Source organism: Oncorhynchus gorbuscha, linkage group LG05 (assembly GCF_021184085.1).
Source record: "Oncorhynchus gorbuscha isolate QuinsamMale2020 ecotype Even-year linkage group LG05, OgorEven_v1.0, whole genome shotgun sequence".
NCBI lineage: Eukaryota > Metazoa > Chordata > Actinopteri > Salmoniformes > Salmonidae > Oncorhynchus > Oncorhynchus gorbuscha.
The window spans coordinates 96067375-96086656 of record NC_060177.1 but is presented as its reverse complement, the minus strand read 5'-3'; the positions used below and the strand labels follow the sequence as shown (position 1 = coordinate 96086656).

General features: G+C 48.7%; 2 protein-coding genes across 3 annotated transcripts in view; one reads left to right on the top strand and one right to left on the bottom strand.

Moving 5' to 3' along the window:
- mccc2 (methylcrotonyl-CoA carboxylase subunit 2) overlaps positions 1 to 3353 on the bottom strand; it is a 46691-nt gene extending 43338 nt beyond the window's left edge. The window contains exon 1 of one of the 2 annotated variants that reach the window (XR_006838948.1): positions 3118 to 3353. Coding sequence is in view for 1 of the 2 variants with exons in the window: in XM_046351533.1 (XP_046207489.1) it covers positions 3118 to 3255 (138 nt within the window). In the remaining variant the exon portion in view is untranslated. The remainder of the gene's footprint in view (positions 1 to 3117) is intronic. The other variant, XM_046351533.1, reaches the window with a different exon arrangement.
- A 332-nt stretch (positions 3354 to 3685) lies between these two features.
- grsf1 (G-rich RNA sequence binding factor 1) lies at positions 3686 to 18317 on the top strand. The gene is made up of 10 exons (XM_046351534.1): positions 3686 to 4128; positions 4243 to 4390; positions 7104 to 7259; positions 8508 to 8642; positions 11238 to 11376; positions 14103 to 14230; positions 15451 to 15536; positions 15632 to 15767; positions 17224 to 17289; positions 18209 to 18317. Exons 1-9 carry the CDS (start codon positions 3910 to 3912, stop codon positions 17277 to 17279), a joined length of 1203 nt encoding a protein of 400 aa, XP_046207490.1. The 5' UTR covers positions 3686 to 3909; the 3' UTR covers positions 17280 to 17289; positions 18209 to 18317.
- Positions 18318 to 19282: the final 965 nt, after the last annotated feature.

Here is a 19282-nt window from a genome sequence, read left to right as displayed (position 1 = left end):
AAATCTCTCCTAGACAGGCCATTCCTCTGTTCCAGCTGTCTGGGGTGTTATTAGAGAAGATACGGGTTGGCTTAGCACAGAGAATATACCCAACCTTAACTTGGCAATACTTCCTCAATTCCCAACTTGGAAGACTACTGTCACTAGAATTTTCAATCCCAATGATGATAACTAATGGAGCATAAACAGTTTTTATTTAATAAGGGAATATTTTCTAAATTCAAAACGAACCACCTGCAACTAGACATGGACATTTAGGGAATTGAAGAAGTATCGCCAAGTAGTGGTGTTGTGTTTGATAACCGGAGCTACGAGGTGTAGCCAATCAGTGTGCCGATCTGTATCGCTTTATCAGAAGCACGTGATCAATGACATCCGAAGCTTTGTTTCGTCGAACAAACACTTGGTTTGATATTGGTTGAGCATCATGGCAGCAACCCTAGGTGGATCCCATCCACACTAAAACTTCCGGTTTTGGGATTTTGCCTTCAAAATAAAAGTCAGCTTTGCATAGTGGAGAATGTTAAAATTATGTTAAATAATATTTATAGCTACATTGGGGGAGAAATGTATACTGAAAGAGAATTACTACTTTATAGCTTAATGAATATAAAGAACATAATAGCCAACTGATTGTACGGTTCCTGTTTATTTACTGGTGTTAATGTTCACGGAACAATTTTGAAATGTAACGTCATTCTACTGACAATGTTTGTCTATGGAGATTCCATGGCTGTGTGCTCGATTTTATACACCTTGTCAGCAACGGGTGTGGCCGAAATAGCCAAATCCACTCATTTGAAAGGGTGTCCACATAGTTCATACACTATGTATAACTATAATATAATAATATATATATATAATATAATATATGCCATTTAGCAGACGCTTTTATCCAAAGCGACTTACAGTCATGTGTGCATACATTCTACGTATGGGTGGTCCCGGGAATCGAACCCACTACCCTGGCGTTACAAGCGCCATGCTCTACCAACTGAGCTACAGAAGTAACTTCATGTTCAAACTCACCTGTTTTGTATTCTAGGGACTCTAGTGAGTAGACTGGAACCTAGTGTTATGGACACCGATCCATTATTTTCCATGTACAGTGCAATATTTATACAATATAGTGTCCAGGCACCCTACTTTAAGCTGTTTGACCACAGTTAAAGGCCACCAAAATTCTGTATTATTCAGAGCCCTGTGAAATGACACCATATATCCATTCTACAGACCCTATTGTGTCACTCCCTACATTACTTTTATTGCGTCACCTAGAATCATTTTTGCTCTATAAACCAAGATTATGTATTTTATAAACAGTGATTTGCATTGGGGTCATTTGTTTGACCTTGGAACATGTTTTAAACCCCAACTTGTATGCAAATGTAACTTTAAAACGAATCACTGTTGATGTTAAATACACTTTTCTTCTTCATATTATTATTATTTTGAGTAAATACACGTTATTACCTGGGGGACTTTTAATTTGAAATATTTCCGAAATTCCATGACCCGGAAGTACTTTTTTAAAGCGTTGCTGAGGAGACGCTGTCTGACCAAAGGCATTTGCCCTTCTCAATGGCTGGTCAACGTTAGCAAGCAAGCTAGCTAGCCCTGGTTAATTACAGTACATGTTAGCAAGCTAGCTAGCCCTGGTTAATTACAGTACATGTGAGCTAGCTGGTGGTACATGGGGGTTGAAACGCATAATGTAAGCAAATGACAATAAGCCAGCTAATTTAGCTGGAGAGCATTACTACACTTATTGAGAGTAAGTCAGTTCCAAGGGCAGTCCGAGCTAGCAGCGTCTCACCGTGATACCCTTTCCCCTTCACCTCCACCTTCCCCTCCTCCTCCTCCACCACCTTCCCTTCCTCCTCCACCTTCCCCTCCTCCACCACCTTCCCCTCCTCCACCACCTTCACCTCCACCACCTTCACCTCCACCACCTTCCCCTCCTCCTTCTCCACCTCCTCCACCACCTTCCCCCCTCCTCCACCTTCCTTCTCCACCTCCTCCACCACCTTCACCTCCTTCCCCTCCTCCTTCCTCCTCCACCACCTTCCCCTCCTCCACCACCTTCACCTCCACCACCTTCCCCACCACCTTCCCCTCCTCCACCACCTTCCCCTCCTCCTTCCCCTCCTCCACCACCTTCCCATCCACCACCTTCCCCTCCTCCACCTTCCCCTCCTTCCACCATCTTCCCCTCCAACCACCACCTTCCCCCTCCTCCTTCCCCTCCTCCACCATCTTCCCCTCCTCCACCACCACCTTCCCCTCCTTCCCCTCCAACCTTTCCCTCCACCCACCACCTTCCCCTCAACACCACCTTCCCCTCCTTCATCACCTTCCCCTCCACCATCTTCCCCTTCCCCTCCTCCAACACCACCTTCCCCTCCAACACCACCTTCCCCTCCTTCACACCTTCCCCTCCACCACCTTCCCCTCCTCCACCTTCACCACCTTCCCCTCCTCCTCCTTCCACCACCACCTTCCCTCCTCCACCACCACCTTCCCCTCCAACACCACCACCTTCCCCTCCACCACCACCTTCCCCTCCTCCAACACCACCTTCCCCTCCTCCACCACCACCTTCCCCTCCAACACCACCTTCCCCTCCTTCCCCTCCACCACCTTCCCCTCCTTCACCACCTTCCCCTCCTCTACCACCACCTTCCCCTCCTCCACCACCACCTTCCCCTCCAACACCACCACCTTCCCCTCCAACACCACCACCTTCCCCAACACCACCACCTTCCCCTCCAACACCACCACCTTCCCCTCCAACACCACCACCTTCCCCTCCAACCACCACCACCTTCCCTTCCAACATCCCCCTCCACCTTCCCCCTCCAACCTTCCCCTCCTCCACCACCACCTTCCCCTCCACCACCACCTTCCCCTCCAACACACCACCTTCCCCAACACCACCTTCCAACACCACCACCTTCCCCTCCTCCACCACCACCTTCCCCTCCACCACCACCTTCCCCTCCAACCACCACCTTCCCCTCCAACACCACCACCTTCCCCTCCTCCACCACCACCTTCCCCTCCAACACCACCACCTTCCCCTCCAACACCACCACCTTCCCCTCCTCCACCACCTACCGCAAACTCCGCGGACTGTGTGTCAGGCTGTGTACCGACGGCTGCGACTCTGTCACCGTGGTAAAGTCGTGTTGTTGCTACCGGCAATCCTCTGCAACGGAGCAAGGTCAGCCATGGCCTGAAAGTCTGAAGAAGCATGTTTTTGACAGCTAACTAACTAACCACCGTAGTTAGCAAACCTGCAGAGATATTTGTTGTTGTTCGACCCACAAAGCATTGATCAACCAAAGTATGTTAATGTATCGCCGCCTACTGGACGGGAGTGGGAAAATACATCTAAACACGGGGGGAAATGTAACAAAACCACTAACAAATTCATTGACCAAAACAAATAACATTTCAATCCTTGCCAATTTAATTTGTATGTATTCTTATTCTTCTCCCTGACATATTTCTTATTTTTCCTGTTGTGTTTTGAGGAGGAGGTACATGAACCAGGGACAGTCCCGTATTTTGACCCACATGGTTTCATCTGAACTCCACTAGAATATGTCGTCCTCCAAACCATCAGACGGCGATATTTATATAATCCACAACGCTGCTGGATAAATACTCCTTTTGTTGACTATAATTCACTTTGACCTTTTTGACGAACTACTGTCCTTGGGCAACGTGAGTTTTCTTGCTGTAAAGAGGAGCCTACGTATGCGGCACCTTTCAATGCATTTAAGTGTTTGCAAGGCTCAATAAATAACTGCGGTAAAAGTGTTTTTCCGTGCGGTTTTGTATATCTGTCAAACCGGTTCGTCATATTGAAAAATCGTAGCATTGCGCAGTAACAGGTTTGATAAGATGTCTGTGAACTGTAGGCCCTTGCTGTTGGCGTTAAGTCGCTCTGTGGTGGGGAGACAGGTCTCCAAGAGCGTATTGTCGCAGAGTAGTGCCGCAGGGACCAGAACAGTAGCGGAGAGATGTGGCCGTCCGCGGTTCCATCACCATTGGACCGCCGCACTGAAACCCCGGTATCACAGCCTCTCCGCAGTGCAGTCCCAACTCGGGCTACACTCCGAGGTTAGTGTCTGTGTGCCGCTACTCTTTGTATGAAAAGGTATCCTGCTGTCAATCCATTTTATAATGGTAGAAATCTAGATCTGAATGTTCTAACTTAACGGTATGGTGTGTTAGTCAGGAGCCCCCTTCAAAGATGATGACTACCCACCTCTACCAGACTACAACTCTGACCCAGGACCGGAGAGGAAGGAGGTGTTTATCATCAGAGCTAAAGGACTTCCATGGTCCTGTACCACAGACGATCTCATTCAGTTCTTCTCTGGTAAGCCCTCCATACACCTCTGTTAAGAACATGCTGATAAACCTCCAGGGTCCAGTTTCCCAGACACAGATTAAACCAGTCCTAGACAGAACAGAACGGCCCTTTCAATGGAGATGTTTTTTCTCCAGGACATTTACATTACATTTAAGTCATTTAGCAGACGCTCTTATCTAATTGTATTTGATTTATTCCTGTTTCCCCCACCGTCCTCCTGACTGTTATCCCCCACCGTCCTCCTGACTGTCATCCCCCACCGTCCTCCTGACTGTCATCCCCCACCGTCCTCCTGACTGTTATCCCCCACCGTCCTCCTGACTGTTATCCCCCACCGTCCTCCTGACTGTTATCCCCCACCGTCCTCCTGACTGTTATCCCCCACCGTCCTCCTGACTGTTATCCCCCACCGTCCTCCTGACTGTCATCCCCCACCGTCCTCCTGACTGTTATCCCCCACCGTCCTCCTGACTGTTATCCCCCACCGTCCTCCTGACTGTTATCCCCCACCGTCCTCCTGACTGTTATCCCCCACCGTCCTCCCCCACCGTGACTGTTATCCCCCACCGTCCTCCTGACTGTTATCCCCCACCGTCCTCCTGACTGTTATCCCCCACCGTCCTCCTGACTGACTTATCCCCCACCGTCCTCCTGACTGTTATCCCCCACCGTCCTCCTGACTGTTATCCCCCACCGTCCTCCTGACTGTTATCCCCCACCGTCCTCCTGACTGTTATCCCCCACCGTCCTCCTGACTGTTATCCCCCACACCGTCCTCCTGACTGTCATCCCCACCGTCCTCCTGACTGTCATCCCCCACCGTCCTCCTGACTGTCATCCCCCACCGTCCTCCTGACTGTTATCCCCCACCGTCCTCCTGACTGTTATCCCCCACCGTCCTCCTGACTGTTATCCCCCACCGTCCTCCTGACTGTCATCATCCCCCACCCCCACCGTCCTCCTGACTGTCATCCCCCACCGTCCTCCTGACTGTCATCCCCCACCGTCCTCCTGACTGTTATCCCCCACCGTCCTCCTGACTGTTATCCCCCACCGTCCTCCTGACTGTCATCCCCCACCGTCCTCCTGACTGTCATCCCCCACCGTCCTCCTGACTGTCATCCCCCACCGTCCTCCTGACTGTCATCCCCCACCGTCCCCCACCGTCCTGACTGTCATCCCCCACCGTCCTCCTGACTGTCATCCCCCACCGTCCTCCTGACTGTCATCCCCCACCGTCCTCCTGACTGTCATCCCCCACCGTCCTCCTGACTGTTATCCCCCACCGTCCTCCTGACTGTCATCCCCCACCGTCCTCCTGACTGTCATCCCCCACCGTCCTCCTGACTGTTATCCCCCACCGTCCTCCTGACTGTTATCCCCCACCGTCCTCCTGACTGTCATCCCCCACCGTCCTCCTGACTGTTATCCCCCACCGTCCTCCTGACTGTTATCCCCCACCGTCCTCCTGACTGTCATCCCCCACCGTCCTCCTGACTTTCCCCCACCGTCCTCCTGACTGTTATCCCCCACCGTCCTCCTGACTGTCATCCCCCACCGTCCTCCTGACTGTCAGCCCCCACCGTCCTCCTGACTGTCATCCCCCACCGTCCTCCTGACTGTCATCCCCCACCGTCCTCCTGACTGTCATCCCCCACCGTCCTCCTGACTGTCCTCCTGACTGTCATCCTGTCCCCCACCGTCCCACCGTCCCCCCACCGTCCTGACTGTCATCCCCCACCGTCCTCCTGACTGTCATCCCCCACCGTCCTCCTGACTGTCATCCCCCACCGTCCTCCTGACTGTCATCCCCCACCGTCCTCCTGACTGTCATCCCCCACCGTCCTCCTGACTGTCATCCCCCACCGTCCTCCTGACTGTCATCCCCCACCGTCCTCCTGACTGTTATCCCCCACCGTCCTCCTGACTGTCATCCCCCACCGTCCTCCTGACTGTCATCCCCCACCGTCCTCCTGACTGTTATCCCCCACCGTCCTCCTGACTGTTATCCCCCACCGTCCTCCTGACTGTCATCCCCCACCGTCCTCCTGACTGTCATCCCCCACCGTCCTCCTGACTGTCATCCCCCACCGTCCTCCTGACTGTCATCCCCCACCGTCCTCCTGACTGTCATCCCCCACCGTCCTCCTGACCCCCCACCGTCCTCCTGACTGTCCCCCACCGTCCCCTGACTGTCACCCCCACCGTCCTCCTGACTGTCGTCCCCCACCGTCCTCCTGACTGTCGTCCCCCACCGTCCTCCTGACTGTCATCCCCCACCGTCCTCCTGACTGTCGTCCCCCACCGTCCTCCTGACTGTCGTCCCCCACCGTCCTCCTGACTGTCATCCCCCCCACCGTCCTCCTGACTGTCATCCTCCTGACTGTCATCCTCCTGACTGTCATCCCCCACCGTCCTGACTGTCATCCTCCTGACTGTCATCCTCCTGACTGTCATCCTCCCACTGTCATCCTCCTGACTGTCATCCCCCACCGTCCTCCTGACTGTCATCCCCCACCGTCCTCCTGACTGTCATCCCCCACCGTCCTCCTGACTGTCATCCCCCACCGTCCTCCTGACTCTCATCCCCCACCGTCCTCCTGACTCTCATCCCCCACCGTCCTCCTGACTGTCATCCCCCACCGTCCTCCTGACTGTCATCCCCTGTTAGAAACACTCAGATGTTGGTTTAATAGGTACTCTACTTCTCACTGTCCAGAGTGCCGTGTGCGTGACGGTGTGAAGGGGATCCACCTCACAGTGAACCGGGACGGGAAGCCCAACGGCCAGGCCTTTATAGAGCTGGAGCATGAAGAGGACGTCAGCAAGGCCCTGGAGAAACACAGACAGTACCTGGGACCACGCTATGTAGAAGGTACTACAGACAGACAGTACCACGCTATGTAGAAGGTACTACAGACAGACAGTACCAGGTTATGTAGAAGGTACTACAGACAGACAGTACCAGGCTATGTAGAAGGTACTACAGACAGACAGTACCAGGCTATGTAGAAGGTACTACAGACAGACAGTACCAGGCTATATAGAAGGTACTACAGACAGACCGTACCAGGCTATATAGAAGGTACTACAGACAGACAGTACCAGGCTATGTAGAAGGTACTACAGACAGACACAGTACCAGGCTATGTAGAAGGTACTACAGACAGACAGTACCAGGCTATGTAGAAGGTACTACAGACAGACAGTACCAGGCTATGTAGAAGGTACTACAGACAGACAGTACCAGGCTATATAGAACATAGATGACCCCCCCCCCCCAACACCTGCATTGTGCCCTTGGTGATGCTCCAAACAAACCCTTAAACTGCTCCAGGGGCACCACACTGTGTCCCTCTCTTCTCCAACTCTCCACTCTGTCCCTCTCTTCTCCAACTCTCCACTCTGTGTCCCTCTCTCTTCTCCAACTCTCCACTCTGTGTCCCTCTCTCTTCTCCAACTCTCCACACTGTGTCCCTCTCTTCTCCAACTCTCCACTCTGTGTCCCTCTCTTCTCCAACTCTCCACTCTGTCCCTCTCTTCTCCAACTCTCCACTCTGTGTCCCTCTCTCTTCTCCAACTCTCCACTCTGTGTCCCCAACTCTCCACTCTGTGTCCCCAACTCTCCACTCTGTGTCCCCCTCTCTTCTCCAACTCTCCACACTGTGTCCCTCTCTCTTCTCCAACTCTCCACTCTGTGTCCCCCTCTCTTCTCCAACTCTCCACTCTGTGTCCCCCTCTCTTCTCCAACTCTCCACTCTGTGTCCCTCTTCTCCAACTCTCCACACTGTGTCCCTCTCTTCTCCAACTCTCCACTCTGTGTCCCTCTCTCTTCTCCAACTCTCCACTCTGTGTCCCTCTCTTCTCCAACTCTCCACTCTGTGTCCCTCTCTTCTCCAACTCTCCACTCTGTGTCCCTCTCTTCTCCAACTCTCCACTCTGTGTCCCTCTCTTCTCCAACTCTCCACTCTGTGTCCCTCTCTCTTCTCCAACTCTCCACTCTGTGTCCCTCTCTCTTCTCCAACTCTCCACTCTGTGTCCCTCTCTCTTCTCCAACCTATTGAGTATATACATTTGTGGACAATAAAGTAATATTTTTCTTCTCCTCAACAACCTCCTCCAGTGTTTGAGGTGACCAACAGCGATGCGGAGGCCATCTTGAAGAAGTCAGTTCAGCTCCCAGCCAGAGATGGAGTGGTACGGATCAGAGGTCTCCCCTACAGCTGCACCGAGACTGACGTCGTGCTCTTCTTCTCTGGTAGGACCCTTAACGGGCCTCGTTTACCACCCTCTGCCCCAACAGGCCCCGTTTACCACCCTCTGCCTCCACGGGCCCCTGAACAGGCCCCGTTTACCACCCTCTGCCTCCACGGGCCCCTGAACAGGCCCCGTTTACCACCCTCTGCCCCACCGGGCCCCTGAACAGGCCAGTTTACCACCCTCTGCCCCAACGGGCCCCTGAACAGGCCCCGTTTACCACCCTCTGCCCCAACGGGCCCCTGAACAGGCCCCGTTTACCACCCTCTACTTTAACAGATTTAGTTTGATAACAGAACACACACGTGGGTGTTGTGTCCCTCCTCGTTGGGTTTCATACCTTAAGGGCTGTAGCCAACTCTTCTTGTAGGGCATGTCAATCATAAGAGTGGTTTCAGCACATCAGATATTATTGGTCCATACACATATTTAACAGATATTATTGGTCCATACACATATGTAACAGATGTTATTGGTCCATATTTAACAGATGTTATTGGTCCATACACATATGTAACAGATGTTATTGGTCCATATTTATCAGATATTATTGGTCCATACACATATGTAACAGATGTTATTGGTCCATATGTAACAGATGTTATTGGTCCATATGTAACAGATGTTATTGGTCCATATGTAACAGATGTTATTGGTCCATATTTATCAGATGTTATTGGTCCATATTTATCAGATGTTATTGGTCCATATGTAACAGATGTTATTGGTCCATATGTAACAGATGTTATTGGTCCATACACATATGTAACAGATGTTATTGGTCCATATTTAACAGATGTTATTGGTCCATATGTAACAGATGTTATTGGTCCATATTTATCAGATGTTATTGGTCCATATTTAACAGATGCTATTGGTCCATACACATATTTATCAGATGTTATTGGTCCATATTTAACAGATGTTATTGGTCACATATTTAACAGATGTTATTGGTCCATATTTAACAGATGTTATTGGTCCATATTTAACAGATGTTATTGGTCCATACACATATTTAACAGATGTTATTGGTCCATATGTAACAGATGTTATTGGTCCATACACATATGTAACAGATGTTATTGGTCCATATGTAACAGATGTTATTGGTCCATATGTAACAGATGTTATTGGTCCATATGTAACAGATGTTATTGGTCCATATGTAACAGATGTTATTGGTCCATATTTAACAGATGTTATTGGTCCATACATATTAACAGATGTTATTGGTCCATATTTAACAGATGTTATTGGTCCATATTTAACAGATGTTATTGGTCCATATGTAACAGATGTTATTGGTCCATATTTATCAGATGTTATTGGTCCATATGTAACAGATGTTATTGGTCCATACACATATGTAACAGATGTTATTGGTCCATATGTAACAGATGTTATTGGTCCATATGTAACAGATGTTATTGGTCCATATGTAACAGATGTTATTGGTCCATATGTAACAGATGTTATTGGTCCATATGTAACAGATGTTATTGGTCCATATGTAACAGATGTTATTGGTCCATATGTAACAGATGTTATTGGTCCATATGTAACAGATGTTATTGGTCCATACACATATGTAACAGATGTTATTGGTCCATATGTAACAGATGTTATTGGTCCATATGTAACAGATGTTATTGGTCCATATGTAACAGATGTTATTGGTCCATATGTAACAGATGTTATTGGTCCATACACATATGTAACAGATGTTATTGGTCCATATGTAACAGATGTTATTGGTCCATACACATATATAACAGATGTTATTGGTCCATACACATATTTAACAGATGTTATTGGTCCATACACATATATAACAGATGTTATTGGTCCATACACATATATAACAGATGTTATTGGTCCATACACATATATAACAGATGTTATTGGTCCATACACATATGTAACAGATGTTATTGGTCCATACACATATATAACAGATGTTATTGGTCCATACACATATGTAACAGATGTTATTGGTCCATATTTAACAGATGTTATTGGTCCATATTTAACAGATGTTATTGGTCCATATTTAACAGATGTTATTGGTCCATACACATATTTAACAGATGTTATTGGTCCATACACATATTTAACAGATGTTATTGGTCCATATTTAACAGATGTTATTGGTCCATATTTAACAGATGTTATTGGTCCATATTTAACAGATGTTATTGGTCCATACACATATTTAACAGATGTTATTGGTCCATATTTATCAGATGTTAACAGGCTAACCAGTATGGAACCAGGCTAACCAGTATAGAACCAGGCTAACCAGTATAGAACCAGGCTAACCAGTATAGAACCAGGCTAACCAGTATGGAACCAGGCTAACCAGTATGGAACCAGGCTAACCAGTATAGAACCAGGCTAACCAGTATAGAACCAGGCTAACCAGTATAGAACCAGGCTAACCAGTATAGAACCAGGCTAACCAGTATGGAACCAGGCAAACCAGTATGGAACCAGGCTAACCAGTATGGAACCAGGCTAACCAGTATGGAACCAGGCTAACCAGTATGGAACCAGGCTATCATGTCCCAAGGCATAAAGCTGCTGGTCTTTACAGGTCTGGATGTGACGGAGGACGGGGTGACTCTAGTGACAGACCACAGAGGAAGGAACTCAGGGGAGGCCTATGTCCAGTTCCTGTCCCAGGAGCATGCTGACGAGGCCCTGACCAGAGACAGAGAGGTCATCGGAAACCGGTAGGAGCACTCATACCTTCAACCCACTGGAGTTGATTTCTGCTGAAATCTAATGGGCATAATACAACGAATCTCCATCAACATCTCTGAGTTTAATCTAGAGCTACAGTGAGTGGACACCTGTTCCTCCAACATCTCATTAATATGGACTTGGTCCCTCCTTTGTTTTTGGGATCCCGAGTGGCACAGCGGGTCTAAGGCATCTGCATCTCAGTGCTAGAGGCGTCACTACAGTCCCTGGTTCGAATCCAGGCTGTGTCACATCCGGCCGTGATTGGGAGTCCCATAGGGCGGTGCACAATTGGCCCAGCGTCTTTAGGCCCTGGCCGTCATTCTTAACTGACTTGCCTAGTTAAATAAAGGTAAAATAGCTTAGTGCCATACATTATGGATCAAATACCTTTTTCATAATTTCGATCTTGTCTCATTGCTGCAACTCCCCAACGGGCTCGGGAGGTGAAGGTCGAGTTATGCGTCCTCGGAAACAACATGACCTGCCAAACCGCGCTTCTTAACACCTGCTCGCTTAACCCGTAAACCAGCCGCACCAATGTGTCAGAGGAAACCCTGTTCAACTGACGACCGCAGTCAGCCTGCAGGCGCCTGGCCTGCCACAAGGAGTCGCTAGAGCGCCATGAGCCAAGTAAGGCCAAACCCTCCCCTAATCCAGACAACGCTGGGCCAAACCTTCCCCTAATCCAAACAACGCTGAGCCAAACCCTCCCCTAATCCAGACAACGCTGGGCCAATTGTGAACCCACCCTATGGGACTACCGATCACGGCCGGTAATGACACAGCCTGGGATCACCCCCCCCACAGCTTTAAGCTTTTCAATGGATTAGTTTTGAACACTTTCTTGTTTATCAATAAACCCACGTTCAGTTCAGAGCTGACTGTCTACTAGGCTTTATATATTTTCCGGCCATGACCTTTCCCCATGATCCTGTCTTAACCGTGTCCTGACAGTGTGACTGTGTCACCAGGTGCGTGTCCTGACTGTGTCACCAGGTGCGTGTCCTGACTGTGTCACCAGGTGCATGTCCTGACTGTGTCACCAGGTGCATGTCCTGACTGTGTCACCAGGTGCATGTCCTGACTGTGTCACCAGGTGCGTGTCCTGACTGTGTGACCAGGTGCGTGTCCTGACTGTGACTGTGTCACCAGGTGCGTGTCCTGACTGTGACTGTGTCACCAGGTGTGTGTCCTGACTGTGTGACTGTGTCACCAGGTGTGTGTCCTGACTGTGACTGTGTCACCAGGTGCGTGTCCTGACTGTGTGACCAGGTGCGTGTCCTGACTGTGACTGTGTGACCAGGTGCGTGTCCTGACTGTGACTGTGTCACCAGGTGCGTGTCCTGACTGTGTGACTGTGTCACCAGGTGCGTGTCCTGACTGTGTGACTGTGTCACCAGGTGTGTGTCCTGACTGTGACTGTGTCACCAGGTGTGTGTCCTGACTGTGTGACTGTGTCACCAGGTGCGTGTCCTGACTGTGTGACTGTGTGACCAGGTGCGTGTCCTGACTGTGTGACCAGGTGCGTGTCCTGACTGTGTCACCAGGTGCGTGTCCTGACTGTGTCACCAGGTGTGTGTCCTGACTGTGTGACTGTGTCACCAGGTGTGTGTCCTGACTGTGTCACCAGGTGCGTGTCCTGACTGTGTGACTGTGTCACCAGGTGTATTTCCTGACTGTGTCACCAGGTGCATGTCCTGACTGTGACTGTCACCAGGTGAATGTCCTGACTGTGACTGTCACCAGGTGAATGTCCTGACTGTGTCACCAGGTGCGTGTCCTGACTGTGTCACCAGGTGCGTGTCCTGACTGTGTCACCAGGTGCGTGTCCTGACTGTGACACCAGGTGCGTGTCCTGACTGTGTCACCAGGTGTGTGTCCTGACTGTGACTGTGTCACCAGGTGTGTGTCCTGACTGTGTGACTGTGTCACCAGGTGCATGTCCTGACTGTGTCACCAGGTGCATGTCCTGACTGTGTCACCAGGTGTGTGTCCTGACTGTGTGACCAGGTGCGTGTCCTGACTGTGTGACCAGGTGCGTGTCCTGACTGTGTCACCAGGTGTGTGTCCTGACTGTGTGACTGTGTCACCAGGTGCGTGTCCTGACTGTGTGACTGTGTCACCAGGTGCGTGTCCTGACTGTGTCACCAGGTGCATGTCCTGACTGTGTCACCAGGTGCGTGTCCTGACTGTGTCACCAGGTGCGTGTCCTGACTGTGACTGTGTCACCAGGTGTGTGTCCTGACTGTGTGACTGTGTCACCAGGTGCATGTCCTGACTGTGTCACCAGGTGCATGTCCTGACTGTGTCACCAGGTGCGTGTCCTGACTGTGTCACCAGGTGTGTGTCCTGACTGTGTGACTGTGTCACCAGGTGCGTGTCCTGACTGTGTCACCAGGTGCGTGTCCTGACTGTGTCACCAGGTGCGTGTCCTGACTGTGTGACTGTGTCACCAGGTGCATGTCCTGACTGTGTGACTGTGTCACCAGGTGCGTGTCCTGACTGTGTCACCAGGTGCATGTCCTGACTGTGTGACTGTGTCACCAGGTGCGTGTCCTGACTGTGTGACTGTGTGATCAGGTGCGTGTCCTGACTGTGTCACCAGGTGCATGTCCTGACTGTGTCACCAGGTGCATGTCCTGACTGTGTGACTGTGTCACCAGGTGTGTGTTCTGACTGTGTCACCAGGTGCGTGTCCTGACTGTGTCACCAGGTACATCGAGGTGTTCCCCAGTAGGAGGAGTGAGATCGGAGGTCGGAAGAGGACAGAGTCTGTTGAAGAGGGCAGAAACTCCAGACAGAGTCAACCACACAGACCTGCAGCACAGCCTCCTAGACATGGTGAGACAGACAGACCTGCAGCACAGCCTCCTAGACATGGTGAGACAGACAGACCTGCAGCACAGCCTCCTAGACATGGTGAGACAGACAGACCTGCAGCACAGCCTCCTAGACATGGTGAGACAGACAGACCTGCAGTACAGCCTCCTAGACATGGTGAGACAGACAGACAGACCTGCAGCACAGCCTCCTAGACATGGTGAGACAGACAGACCTGCAGCACAGCCTCCTAGACATGGTGAGACAGACAGACCTGCAGCACAGCCTCCTAGACATGGTGAGACAGACAGACCTGCAGCACAGCCTCCTAGACATGGTGAGACAGACAGACCTGCAGCACAGCCTCCTAGACATGGTGAGACAGACAGACCTGCAGCACAGCCTCCTAGACATTGTGAGACAGACAGACCTGCAGCACAGCCTCCTAGACATGGTGAGACAGACAGACCTGCAGCACAGCCTCCTAGACATGGTGAGACAGACAGACCTGCAGCACAGCCTCCTAGACATGGTGAGACAGACAGACAGACAGACAGACAGACCTGCAGCACAGCCTCCTAGACATGGTGAGACAGACAGACCTGCAGCACAGCCTCCTAGACATTGTGAGACAGACAGACCTGCAGCACAGCCTCCTAGACATGGTGAGACAGACAGACCTGCAGTACAGCCTCCTAGACATGGTGAGACAGACAGACAGACCTGCAGCACAGCCTCCTAGACATGGTGAGACAGACAGACCTGCAGCACAGCCTCCTGGACATGGTGAGACAGACAGACCTGCAGCACAGCCTCCTAGACATGGTGAGACAGACAGACAGACCTGCAGCACAGCCTCCTAGACATGGTGAGACAGACAGACAGACCTGCAGCACAGCCTCCTAGACATGGTGAGACAGACACAGACAGACCTGCAGCACAGCCTCCTAGACATGGTGAGACAGACAGACAGACAGACAGACCTGCAGCACAGCCTCCTAGACATGGTGAGACAGACAGACAGACCTGCAGCACAGCCTCCTAGACATGGTGAGACAGACAGACAGACCTGCAGCACAGCCTCCTAGACATGGTGAGACAGACAGACAGACAGACCTGCAGCACAGCCTCCTAGACATGGTGAGACAGACTGTTTTCTTAAAATGTGTAGTGTCATGTCCTTTAGACTGTGATGAAAATGAAGGGTAGATGTCTAGATGGATGTTCCTTGTTTGTTTCAGGGACTCATCCGGTATCTTCTCTGCCCCAACACTTTGTTCACATGAGAGGACTGCCCTTCCAAGCCACGGGAGATGACATCGTTCAGGTATTGCTCTATGGTTTCCACCACCGCGCCGTCTCAGAGCGAGACCGTGCTCACTAGCGTCAGAGAAGGCTTTCTGTAACAGGCTGCTCTGTCAGTTCTTCTCTCCTCTAGCGCTGTCCAGGATTCTGGTGGAGTTCGGTCCAGACGGGAGGGCCAGTGGAGAGGCTGATGTTTACTTCACATCGCACCAGGACGCTGTCTCAGCCATGACCCGGGACAAGGCACACATGCGTACGTCTGTCTACAGTATCAGTCAAAAGTCTGGACACAACTACTCATTTTGACTATTTTCTACATTGTAGAATAATCGTATAATAATAAGACATCCAAACTATGAAATAACACATGGAATCATGTAGTAACCAAAAAAGTGTTAAACAAATCAACATATATTATATTTGAGATTCATGTCCTGGATTGTGTGGGCCTTTTGTCTGATATTCTGAGCAAGATGAGACGTAGGCCAATGTCATATCGTCAACCAATCACATTTGTCAAATCCTTATTGGGCTAAACTTGCAGAGGACCGTGAGTAAACGAGCCTACTTCCCAAAAGCAACTATATATCCGTATTAGACTGAAAGTCATTTTTTATCATGATTTGTGAGTCTCTATGCTCATTAGTTGCTCGTTCAACATCGTTGCTTCTACTTCCCAGAATCCTCCCCTCCTAACTGTTTTACATTCACTGACAACAACGAGAAATATTTCCTTGGACAAATATTCCCAGATTTTCAAAAAAAATGTGGTCTCTGGTTTCTGCATCATCAACGTGCATTTTTTCGTTGCTCATTAGAAAAAGTAGATTTCTGTCTTGACGGTGTGTTTTCTGACCAACTCCGTGTTTTGGTTTATGCCGGTTGTTCCACATGAGATACTGAAGCCGGTTTTACTTCCTCAAAATCCCCAGAATGACTCTTAAGATAATTTAAGAAATCCGTAATAAATGTTAAAGTTTTTTGCCGAGGATGTTGTAGTTGTTTTAGCGCAGTATTTTTCAAGTAAAAAAGTCCGGTCTGTCTCAGTGTCTATGCTTATTGGATAGAGAGCAATCGCCACAGCTGTTCACCCCATGTTAGTGAGCAAATGGACATATATATATATATATATATATATATAATAAATGGATGTCAGATCAAAACCCAGTGGTCCGTTTTTATACTTTATGACCAACCTTAACCGATGTTAGACTTTGTAGTCAGTTTTCACGTTAGACTAAATGTCTGACTCTTATACTGAAAACTGAACGTTTTTCAAGGGATTCATTGTTTTATAAAGTCAGTCGCTCTTTAAAGTCCCGTAGATCACTTCATTACTCCCTTTTTTTATTACAAAACTACAAGCTTCCAACTTACCTGACTTTGTTTTTAGAGTATTAAAACATTAAAACACAGGAGTCTTGAGGTTCACCGAATTACGTAAATCCGCCTTCAGTTTTAATGCCTCCGTTTAAATCAAAAGAACCTACAGAACGAGCTGCGTCTGGTTTCCCTGATGCCCCTAGGGCAGTTTACGATGTTGAAATTTTACATTTTTTAATTAATCGATGAAATTAAAAAATATATTGTGGTGTTTGTAGTAGTTATTTGTTTTGTATTCATGTAGAATACACTGTACTGCAAAATCATCCTGCTGTCCCATATTTAGTGTTTTCTAAACCCTGAACTCGTTTTCTGTTTCCGTGCAGAAGAGCGATACATCGAGCTGTTCCTGAATTCAACAACATCTGACGAGGGGCAATGAGGTTTACCAGGTTGGTCTGAATTCAACAACATCTGACGAGGGGCAATGAGGTTTACCAGGTTGGTCTAAATTCAACAACATCTGACGAGGGGCAATGAGGTTTACCAGGTTGGTCTGAATTCAACAACATCTGACGAGGGGCAATGAGGTTTACCAGGTTGGTCTGAATTCAACATCTGACGTGGGGCAATGAGGTTTACCAGGTTGGTCTGAATTCAACATCATCTGACGAGGGGCAATGAGGTTTACCAGGTTGGTCTGAATTAAACATCATCAGACGAGGGGCAATGAGGTTTACCAGGTTGGTCTGAATTAAACATCTGACGTGGAGCAATGAGGTTTACCAGGTTGGTCTGAATTCAACATCATCAGACGAGGGGCAATGAGGTTTACCAGGTTGGTCTGAATTAAACATCATCAGACGAGGGGCAATGAGGTTTACCAGGTTGGTCTGAATTGAACATCATCAGACGAGGGGCAATGAGGTTTACCAGGTTGGTCTGAATTCAACATCATCTGACGAGAGGCAATGAGGTTTACCAGGTTGGTCTGAATTCAACATTTCAAATATTGTTCACAGAAACCATAGTCACTTAAACCAAATCTACATGTACATACTACCTCAATCAGCCTGACTAACCGGTGTCTGTATATAGCCCCTCTACTGTATATAGCCCCTCTACTGTATATAGCCCCTCTACTGTATATAGCCCCTCTACTGTATATAGCCTCTCTACTGTATATAGCCCCTCTACTGTTGTTTTATTTCTTTACTTACCTATTGTTCACCTAATGCCCTTTTTGCATTATTGGTTAGAGCCTGTAAGTCAGCATTTCACTGTAAGGCCAATAACCTGTTTTCAGGGCACGTGACAAACTTTGATTTGATAATTTTGGTTGACTGATTGAGGTTGTGATTCTGTCTGCAGGTTAGCGGTGGGCTGAGAGATGACCTCGGGAGGTGGTGAAAATCCCCATCGACTGGATGTGTCACCATTTGTAAGGGTGTAGAATATAATAAAACTACGTTCAATCTGACTCCCGTTTATTATGTGAATAAACACAACAGTCGCTGTGTGTCTCTGGAGGAGGCCAGATGGAAGCCTCTATCACCTCTGACTATAAAGAACAGATTAACTTGCGCCGTTATGCAGAGATACAAATCATCCTGGCGATCAATGTTCAAGCATATACAGTATAGTTAGAAAAGGACACTGTAAAACAAGAATGCATTTACTCAATTAGTCACAAAATAATTACATGACAGTCTTCCTTGGGAACATCCCTTCCTGCCTCAGATTTTTTTATTTCACCTTTATGTAACCAGGTAGGCTAGTTGAGAACACATTTAACCAGGTAGGCTAGTTGAGAACACCTTTATTTAACCAGGTAGGCTAGTTGAGAACACCTTTATTTAACCAGGTAGGCTAGTTGAGAACACCTTTATTTAACCAGGTAGGCTAGTTGAGAACACCTTTATTTAACCAGGTAGGCTAGTTGAGAACACCTTTATTTAACCAGGTAGGCTAGTTGAGAACGCCTTTATTTAACCAGGTAGGCTAGTTGAGAACACCTTTATTTAACCAGGTAGGCCAGTTGAGAACACATTTATTTAACCAGGTAGGCCAGTTGAGAACACCTTTATTTAACCAGGTAGGCCAGTTGAGAACACCTTTGTTTAACCAGGTAGGCCAGTTGAGAACACCTTTATTTAAACAGGTAGGCTAGTTGAGAACACCTTTATTTAACCAGGTAGGCTAGTTGAGAACACCTTTATTTAACCAGGTAGGCTAGTTGAGAACACCTTTATTTAACCAGGTAGGCCAGTTGAGAACACCTTTATTTAACCAGGTAGGCCAGTTGAGAACACCTTTGTTTAACCAGGTAGGCCAGTTGAGAACACCTTTATTTAACCAGGTAGTCTAGTTGAGAACACCTTTATTTAACAAGGTAGGCTAGTTGAGAACACCTTTATTTAACCAGGTAGGCTAGTTGAGAACACC